The sequence below is a fragment of the Dasypus novemcinctus genome, chromosome 3, assembly GCF_030445035.2.
Source record: "Dasypus novemcinctus isolate mDasNov1 chromosome 3, mDasNov1.1.hap2, whole genome shotgun sequence".
Lineage (NCBI taxonomy): Eukaryota > Metazoa > Chordata > Mammalia > Cingulata > Dasypodidae > Dasypus > Dasypus novemcinctus.
Window position 1 is genome coordinate 105,621,072 of NC_080675.1, and position 10,417 is coordinate 105,631,488.

The 10,417-nt window shown below is 36.4% G+C and overlaps 1 protein-coding gene across 1 annotated transcript in view; it reads right to left on the bottom strand.

Moving 5' to 3' along the window:
- The window catches only part of AQR (aquarius intron-binding spliceosomal factor), a 163,023-nt gene extending 152,615 nt beyond the window's left edge, over positions 1-10,408 (bottom strand). The window contains exons 1-2 of the mRNA XM_058293866.2: positions 10,143-10,408; positions 5,549-5,605 (exon numbers count right to left, since the gene is read on the bottom strand). Coding sequence (XP_058149849.1) covers positions 5,549-5,605; positions 10,143-10,217 — 132 coding nt within the window. The 5' untranslated portion in view covers positions 10,218-10,408. The remainder of the gene's footprint in view (positions 1-5,548; positions 5,606-10,142) is intronic.
- Between the last annotated feature and the right edge of the window lie 9 nt (positions 10,409-10,417).

Below are 10,417 nucleotides of genomic sequence, written 5' to 3' on the forward strand. Positions count from 1 at the left end.
ATTGGAATCATATAATAGCAGATTTGAGGAGGCAGAAGAAAGGATTGGTGAGCTTGAAGAAATGGCCTCTGAAAGTAAACATACAAAAGAAAATAATTGAAAAAATTGAACAAGGTCTTAGGGAACTAAATGACAGCAAAAGGTGTGCAAACATACGTGTCATGGGTGTCCCAGAAGGAGGAGAGAAAGGAAAAGGGACAGAAGGAATATTTGAAGAAATAATGGTAGAAAATTTCCCAACCCTATTGAAGGATATAGATATCCCTGTCCAAGAAGCACAACATACCCCCATCCAAAATAATCCAGAAGACCAACTCCAAGACACATACTCATCAGAATGTCAGAGGCCAAAGACAAAGAATTCTGAGAACAACAAGAGAAAAGCAATGCATAACATATAAGAGATATCCAATAAGATTAAGTGCTGATTTCTCACCAGAAATCATGGAGGCAAGAAAACAGTGGTCTGGTATATTTAAGATACTATGAGAGAAAAACTTCCAGCCAAGAATCTTATATCCAGCAAGATTGTCTTTCAAAAATGAGAGCAAAATTAGAATATTCACAGATAAACAGAAACTGAGACAATTTCTAAGCAAGAGACCAGATTTTCAGGAAATACTAAAGGGTGTGCTTATGTTATGGTCATCTCAATCAATGCAGAAAAGGCATTCAACAAAATCCAGCATTCTTTTTTGATAAAAACACTTCAACAGGTAGGAACAGAAGGAAAATTCCTCAATCTGATAAAAGGCATATATGAAAAACCCACAGCCAACACCATATTCAATGGGGAACGGTTGAAAGCTTTCCCTCTAAGATCAGGAACAAGACAAGGATGCCCACTGTCACCACTGTTATTTAAATTGTACTATAAATTCTAGCTAGAGCAATTAGACAAGAAAAAAAAAATTAAAGGCATCCAAATAGGAAAAAAGGAAGTAAAACTCTCACTGTTTGTAGATGATATGATCCTATATTTAGAAAATTCTGAATTATTCACCACAAAGCTACTTGGGCTAATAAATGAGTTCAGCAAAGTGGCAGGATAAAAGATCAACACACAAAAATCAGTAATGTTTTTGTACACTACTACTAAACAATCTGAGGTGGAAATCAGGTGAGAATTTTGAATTACAATAACAACAAAGACTCAAATACCTAGGAATTAATTTAAACAAAGAAGTACAGGACCTATACACAGAAAACTATAAAACAATGGTAAAAGAAATAAAAAAAGACCTAAATGAATGGAAAGGCATTCTGTGTTCATGGACTGGAAGAATAAATATTATGAAGCTGTCAATCTTACCCAAACTGATTTATACATTCAATGAAATACCAATCAAAATTCCAACAGACACTTTACAGAACTTTACAGACAAGGCCATTACCAAATTCATTTGGAAGGGAAAGTGCACTCAAATAGTCAAAAGCATTCCAGAAAAGAAGAGTGATGTGGGAGGAATTTCAATGCCTGACCTTGAAACATATTACAAAGCTACAGTAGTCAAAACAACATGATACTGGCATAAAGATAGACACATTAATTAGTGACATAGAATGGAGAATCCAGAAATAAACCCTCACCTCTATGGCCAACAAATCTACCAAGTCCATGTTAATGGGACAAAACAAGTCTCTTCAACAAATGGTGCTGGGAGAGCTGGATATCTATAACCAAAAGAATAAAATAGGACCCCTATCTCACTCTCTATACAAGAATCAATTCAAATTGGATCAAAGACCTAAATATAAAAGTCAGGACCATAAAAAACTACTAGAAAAAAAGGTAGGGAAACATCTTCAAGACCTTGTAGTAGGTGACGGTTTCTTGGACCTTATACCCAAATCACGGACAACAAAAGAAAAAAATGGATAATGGGACTTCCTCAAAATTAAACACCTTTGGGACGTGGATATGGCTCAAGCAATTGGCCCCCCATCTAATCTACCATACAGGAGGTCCAGGGTTCGATTCCCAGGGCCTCCTGGTGAATGCAAGCTGGCCCAAATGGTGAGCTGGCCCAGGCGAAGTGCTGATCTGTGCAGCTTGCTGACCTGTGTGACATGCTGGCCCATGTGGAAAGTAGATGCAGCAAGATGATGCAACAAAAAGAGACACAGAGGAGAGACAATAAGACACAGCAGACCAAGGAAATGAGGTGGCACAAGAGATTGAGCACCTCTCTCCCACTCCAAAAGGCTCCAAGATCAGTTCCCGGTGTCACCTAAATAGAAGACAAGCAGACACAGAAGAACACACAGCAAATGGACACAGAAAGCAGACAGCAAGTACAAAACATGTGGGGGAGAAATAAATAAAATCTTAAAAAACAAAATTAAAGAGTTCTGCACCTCACAGGACTTTGTCAAAAGGGTGAAAAGGCAGCCAAATCAACAGGAGAAAACATTTGGAAATCACATGTCAGATAAGGGCTTAATATCTAGGATATATGAAGAGATGCTACAACTCACCATTAAAAAACAAACAACCCAATTAAAAAATGGGCAAAAGACCAAAAGACTTGACCAGGCATCTGTCCAAAGAAGAAATACAAATGGCAAGAAAAACACATGAAAAAGTGCTCAACATAACTAATGATTAGGGAAATGCAAATCAGAACTACACTGAGATATCATTTCACACCTATCAGAATGGTCACTATTAAAAGGACAGAACTACAAGTGTTGGTGGGAATGCAGAATAGTACAGCCACTGTGGAGGACTGTTTCACAGTTCCTAAAGAAGCTGAATATAGATTTGCCATGTGATCCAGCAATACTACTACTGGGTATATACCCAGAAGAACTGAGAGCAGTGACATGAATAGACATGTGCACACCAATGTTCATAACAGCATTGTTCATGACTGCCAAAAGGTGGAAACAACTTAGGTGCCCATCGGCCAATGAATGGATAAACAAACTGTGGTGTAGTCACATGATGGAATATTATACAGTTTTAAGAAATGAAGTCGTAAAGCATATGACAATATGCATGAACCTGGAGGACATTATGTTGAGCAAAGCAAGCCAGACACAAAGGGACAAATACTGTATGATTGTATTACTATGAATTAAATATATTATGCAACATTGTATGATTAAAAAAAAATTTTTATATGTATCCAGTAGATTTAATTGAGAAATGTTTACTCAACTGTGTTTTCTTTATATTTTCAATTATTAAACATACAAAATGAAGTTTAAAAAGAAAAAAACTACAAAAAGAAAAAAAGAGAGAGAAGATTAAAGCTTTAGAAGCAATCACTGGGGAAGATCAGAGCTAGGATATACCAGACAAAGGCTTTTGAAAAATGGTCTTAAATATGCTCAAAGATATAAAGTAAAACATGGACAAAGAAGTAAAGGAAATCAGAAAAAGTTATAGATGAACACAAACAGAATATCAATAAAAAGGTCGAAATTATAAAAAGGAACCAAACAAAGCTGAAGACGATAGTAACAGAAATTAATAATGCACTAGAGGGGTTCAACCACAGATATAAGCTGGCAGAAAAAAGAATCAGAGAACACGAAGATAAGCAAAACAAAGGAAGGGGAAAAAGAAAGAACTGAGTCTGAGAAACCTGTGGGACACCATCAAGCACACCAATTTACACAGTGTGGGAGTCCCAGAAGGAGAAGAGAGAAAGGGGCAAGGAGAACAGTCAAAAAAATAACATCTAAAAACTCCCCAAATTAATCCAAGATGCTCAAGGGACTCCAAAAAGAATAAACCTAAAAAGACCAATTCCATACCATATTATCATCAAACTGCTAAATGCCAAAAATAGAATTCTGAAAGCCTCAAGAGAGAAAAAACATACCACATACAAGAGCCTCAATAAGATTAAATGTCAATTTCTCATCAGAAAGTACTTTTTTAAAAAGTTGCCAATGAAGAATTCTGTTATCTGGCAAAATGTCTTTCAAAAATGAGGGAGAGATCAAGATATTTTCAGATAAAAAATGAGTTTGCCACCACTAGAGCAGCCCTACAAGAGTTGCAAAGGGAGTTCTGCAAGTTGAAAGGGACAAGACAATAAATAGAAGCCGCATGAAGAAAAAAAAATCTCCAGTGAGATAACAACATTGGAAAGTGGGGAAGTTTTAGTAAGGGAAAATGGTGAGAGTACCGCAATTTTATGAATATGACTAATACCACTGAATGGTATGCTTGGGGTAGTTGAGATAGAAAAGTTTATATTGTATACATGAGCCCACATTTTTTAAAAAGGAGGAGCAGGAAGAGAAAGAAAGAGTAACCAAAGAGACAATGACAAACTCAATTACATGATCCTGGATAGGATCTAGCAATGAAAGAGAAAAGAGTCTGGGACACACGCAAAAAATTAGAATATAGACTGTAAGCTTTATATTAGTGTTAAATTTCTTAAATTTGATAACTGCACTTTAGGTGATTATATAAAGTGAGTGCCCTTGTTCTTAGGAAATGTACATGGCAGTATTAAGTGTTCAAAGACCATGATGTATAAACCTACACTCAAGTGTTCAGAAGACGGATTGATGTACAGATAATGTGATAGACAGATGGAAGGAAGGAAGGAAACAGCAAATGTGGCAAGGTATTATAATTGGTGAATCTGGGTTACCAGGAGCAGTGTTCGTGCGTAGGGGTGTGTTAGCATTCTCTGTATAAGGTTTGCATTATTTTTGTAACTGCCCTGTGGGTTTGGAAAGAAGTTAAAAATATATATATTTATAAATGAAACATATAAGCTCAAATAATGTAAAAAAAGTTTGGGTTAAGAAGTTCAGTTTTACCACGAGTGCTAAAAGAATCACAATTTAATTCATAATGACAGAACTTAAAGTACATATTCATTATTATGTTTCCTGACATGCAATATCTCAACAATATCTGTTACACTGAAAGACCTTCTTTAGGAACCTATTCTAATGAGAATTAGCACTATAGTTAGGAGTTTCTCTTTTCTTTTATTCTAAATTGCTTCAAGTGAACCATAAATCAATTCCTTTATTGAATATTACTGGTCATCTAATCTATACTCAACAATTACAACTCCTTTCACCATGATTAAAGTCTTTTATCTTCAGTTCATCAACCAAAAACTACAAAGGAAACAATAGAGTCTATCATAAATGAACTGTCTAAAACGTGTACAAAAACTTTATGTATATTTACAAAGATGTTCATTATATGATCATTTATAGTAATGATAAATTTAAAACAATCTAAGAATTTATAAACAAGAAAATGGTTAAATTATGTATACATATCTTTTAAAAAAGCTTAAAGGAAATACAAAAAAAAATTATAGTACAGGTTTTCTCTGGGGGTGGTGTTTTTTTTTTATGTGTAACATCTATATATTTTAAGTTTTCTGACATAAGTAATTATTAATTTGAGAATCAGAAAACTATTAACTTTAAAAAAATTACTGATATATGTTTCCACAATTTAAAAATTTATGGCAAGTTTTTGTTGTATTAACCCTTAGAAAATTGATTTTTAAAAATAATATGTTCAAAAAGTATGTCACAAACCAAAAATACTTACCTTTATGTCAAAAGGTGATTTCTTCTTGATATGGGGAGCCCAGTATTTACATGCTAACTGCAGAATAAAAATAAAAACAGTAAGTCACAGATTCAATCACTATAGAGCTAGAGGACTGACAAGCTATTTCTCAACAGGGCACTACTGGTTTTGGGGGACAGAATAATTTTTCCTTTTGAGGGGACAGTATGGGCATGTATACCATTTAGCAAACTTGGTACCAACCCACTAAATGCCAGTAGAACTCTGCACTGCTCCTCCACCCCCAAATCCCATTTAACAGGGCACAACATAATTTTATAATATATTATTTTATGGTACACTGTAATGTTTTGTTTTGTTTTGTTTTTGGTAGAGGGAGGAAGGCAATTAAGCAAACAAGTCTTGTTCAATCTAAATGAAATAGTCTGCTATTGCTTTTCTTTTTATAAAAATTCAAATTTAAGAATTAAAAACAAGCATAATTTTCCAATTGCTATCAGGGAAACAGTACCGCTCAGTCAATGACCACAGGCTCAAACATGTTCAGCACAGTGAAAATTCAGAAAGTTTGAGTTGCCGAAGATTAGTTAGTTAACAATTGAGCCAGTATTCAAAACCAGATCCAAAATCTTCATGAATGTTGATTTGTAAAATAATAAACCTTTAAATGATTAATGCACACATTACCACACACATTAGACAAAACCTCAAAAACTGTTGTAGTCTATCAGCTGGTTATTATAAGAAAATAGTATAGTCTATTTCAGCAAATTAGGTTTTACTTAGAAAATATTAGACTTAAAAAGAAAACTTTATTTCAAATTTTTAAAAATAGCAGAAAAAGGCAGCTCAACAAGTTATGGAAACATTACTGCTCAAAAGCTCTCTGTTCAGGCACTTTTACCTCATCTAATTTCAACTACTAACTCAATCATTCCTCTAGTGTTGAGAAGGATACACAGAAGAACAAAGATTAGTTAAGTGACATAGTCAAGGTCTCCTTACTAATGAAATAAATGAAGAAGAGAAAAAAGGTGCTTAATCATTTAGCATTCTACTTAGACTTTATAACGTTCAAGAAACAACATGATCTTTTTTTTTCTATAAACTAAACTACAATATCCTAAAAACTGGAAAACTCTGGTAAGCACAAAGATTCATTAATATATGTGTAAAAAGATGAATCTGCAGTGTCTGGCACATTGGAGACACTCAAATAATGTTTGATGAATGGACAGATAAATTAAGTAAAATCTGAAATGTTACCTCTTCTTGTGAGGCTTTCCTCAGCCTACTTGATGATGATAATTACTTCTTCCTTCTCTTCATTTTGTAAATAACTCTATTATATTTTTATCTTTCTATATTATAATTGATTGCTTATCTATTTTTCCTGCCAGCTTCAGTGAATGTTTATGAGGTAGGATATATGTCTTATTTGTTTTTATAGTTAGTATACTTAACTAGCTTCTCTAGCAGTTAGGATAATGGCTCTGAGGAGAAACCTCTCAAAAATATTACAGTAACTACCTGCTTAATGACACTTCCCTAAATTACCAATCACTTTCCAACACAACAGAAAATCCTCACCTCACTCCCAATTATTCTGTGATGTCCTCATTTCCTCATTCTGTCCCTAGAGGCATCACACAAGCTCAGCCATCTCTTTACCTTAAGAAAACTGAGTCTGACCTTTTATCATGGATTCAGGGATTTCTACCTAAATAAATAAGTCTTACCTTCTAATCCAAACTGCTTACCGTACATCTCTACTTGAGTAATGAACTAGCAATCACTTACTGAGCATCTGACATATCTCTTCTTTCTCCAAGTTTTTCATGTTTCTTAGGGTCTAACCTGTGATATCTCAAACACCACTACATCCACAAATGTACTGCCCTCCTCTACACTCTCTAGTCTCATGCAGAACAAAAACTTTTTCCACTCTTCGCTTAGTACTGCTCATAACAGCATATGTATTTCAAAATAAAATCTGCTGAAAGGCAAAAAGGAAATAAAGATAAAGTAGCATAAAAAAGTGAGGTCACAAAGTTCAAATTTCTGATAGTCAAACTAAATTTTAACCTCTCCACCTTAACTGTTCAATAAATAATTAAAAATTGTCTGTCAAAATGTGCTAGGTGCTTGGGAAAAAAATTTTTTTAAAAGAAGAAAAACCTAGGTCCAAATGGTACACTCTCCCTAGAAAACCCATTCCCCACCTTCATCTTCCCATTTATATTTCAAAGTCCACTTCAAAGCACAACTTCCCAATGAGGCCCTCCCCAAAATTATTTCCTTGGACAAATGTAATCATTTAAAATTCAGTTCTCAAAGCTATTTCCTCACACCTCAATAATAGCACTTATCACATTGAACTATGGCATTCATTAAGTCTCTTAACATCTCCTTCCACAAACTGTGAACTCCCCAAAGACAAGGATCACATCTCATTCATCTTTCAGTCTAGAGAAGCTGAAAACACTATCTGGCAAATATGAAACACTAATGTTTGCTATCATGGTCCAAGGTTGTTGAGGACGCCGATTTCTCCCACTACATCTTAACAGTCCTAGTACATTTGTTCATTAATTTACTCATTCTTTCATTCAACAAACACTAATCACATGATATGTGCCAAGTGCAATGCTAGGCTGTGGAAGTACACTAAGGAATAAAACAGGTATGGTCTCTAGTCTCAGAGCTCACAATCTAATAGGTGACACAATAAATGTTACATGTTTACTAGTAACATTTTCTAGGCCAAGTCACTCAATCATATAGTTTTAAATCAATTCTATGGGTCAATAATTTCCAAATTTATATTCGAGCCCAGATTTTGCCAATGTGCTCTAGATGAGCATTCAACCATCCTTTTCACATTTTCAACTGTCTACTAGGTATCTCAAACTAAACATGGCCAAAATAGAACTCCTACTCTTCCCCATTAAACCATCTTCTCCCCCAGTCTTTTTCATCTCAGTAAATGTGCAAACCATGCACCCAGTTGTTCAAGCTAGCCTCAATTTGTTTCTTTCTCCCACCCTTCCACAGTCAATCAACATCAAGTACTACTGCTCTACATTCAGAATGTCACCTTAAAGAGGGCTTCCCAACTGCTCCATCTAAAATAGCCTCTCATAAGGCCCCACTCCAAACATCATCACAACACCCTGTTTCATTCTCCTTGTAGTACTTACCACTGTCTGAAACTATCCTATTCTGTTGTCTGACTCATCTCTCTAAAATGTAAGCTTCTTGATAGCAGGAATCTAATAAACAACTTTTAGCACACACACAAAAATTAAAAATGCAGGTGTATGGGAAAAGGGATATCTAATCTAGTTTGTCAGGAATAGCCCTTTGAAAGTAGTGTTAAAAGGATAAGAATGAACTAATTAAATAAAGGAAAGTGGACAAAAATGAGAATTTCAAGTACAGAGAACAATGTTGAAACAGCAGGAGATGAAGGATAACATGGTACATTCAAACAAATGCAGTTCTGTATGGTTAAAGCACAAAGTTACAAAGGAAACTGGAAAGAGGAAACTGAAAATATAAGCACAGGTCAGATCACAAAACACTTTGATGGATTCTGTTTATTATCTTAAGGACAATCAGAACTCTGATGATATCAAGGAGGCAGGTGATATGATCAGATTTGCACTTGCGTAAAATCAGTCTGGCAGGAATATGAAGAATAAGGTGGAGGAAAACAAAAAGAAAGACAGGAAACATGTTAGGGTACCTTGGTCCAGGTGGGAAACAATGACGGGCTGGTTTAGGATGATAGCAATAACGATGTAGAAAACCAGAAAGAATTAAAAGATATTTAGAATTTAGAAATATGAGTAGGGGAAAGGGAGGATTCAAAATGATTTCTGGCTTCTGCGTTTGCAAATCTGCTAAGGCAAGGATCAGAGAGGAAAGAAGGGGTGTGGGGGTGTGTGGGGGTAGAATGCTTCTGCCTTAGCCACTTATTGTTACCCAGTTTCTACTGCAACTAATAAGGATTAGGAGTTTTGCTGTGGGCTACGAAACTGTTTCCTTATTCAAAGCCAACTGTGGCTCACAATGGAACACAAAAAAGAGGAGTATAAATGAACCCTCTCTGACGGCAAAATTAGTATCTTCATAAATGGATCTATTTAGAGCAGGTGTCTTGTCAGATTCTTGCCACTCCGCGCTAAAACACAGGTTACTCTACGGCCAGGAAATCTATTCCTCCGTCAAGAGTCTGTCAGCATCTCCTCTGCTGTGCAGATTCTGTCAATCCCAGATAGAATGGGGTGTTCCTTCTCTGAATCCACTGCTCTTGCGACCAACTCCAATACAGCAAAGTTCTCATAATATTTTCTTTTCGTGTGCCTGTCTTCCCTGAATCATGAATTCCTTCCTTGAGGGCAGGAGTGCCTCTTTTACCGTGCTCTCTCCAGAACCTAGCACAGTGGTGTAACAGCATACACACAGTAAAGACGCGAGCGAATGAACTTACGAACTAAAGCCTTCTGGGTGCTCCCAGTCTCGAGAAAAATACCAAATCCCACCTTCCAGCCTCGGGGCTTTGGCGGCCTCACGGCCTGGCACAAACACCACGTTGCCCCTAGCTCACCTGAGTTACAAATTCGGCGTTGATCTGGGACACCGTAGGGGCCACAATTTTCTTGGGCTGCGCAGGGGCGGTCATAGCTGCACTCTCCCTCTTCTCGCAAGAAACAAACGGCCGCCCTGGCAGCAGTGAGGCTAGCGCGCTTCCCCTAATCTGGGACCACCTAACGCCGACACGCGCGGCCCCACGGCTCGGGTGAGCCTCTGACTTCACGGTCTCACCCGGAAGTGTACAGCAGCCCGTATGTTCCCTCCGGAAGAGGAACGGACGAAGCCGGA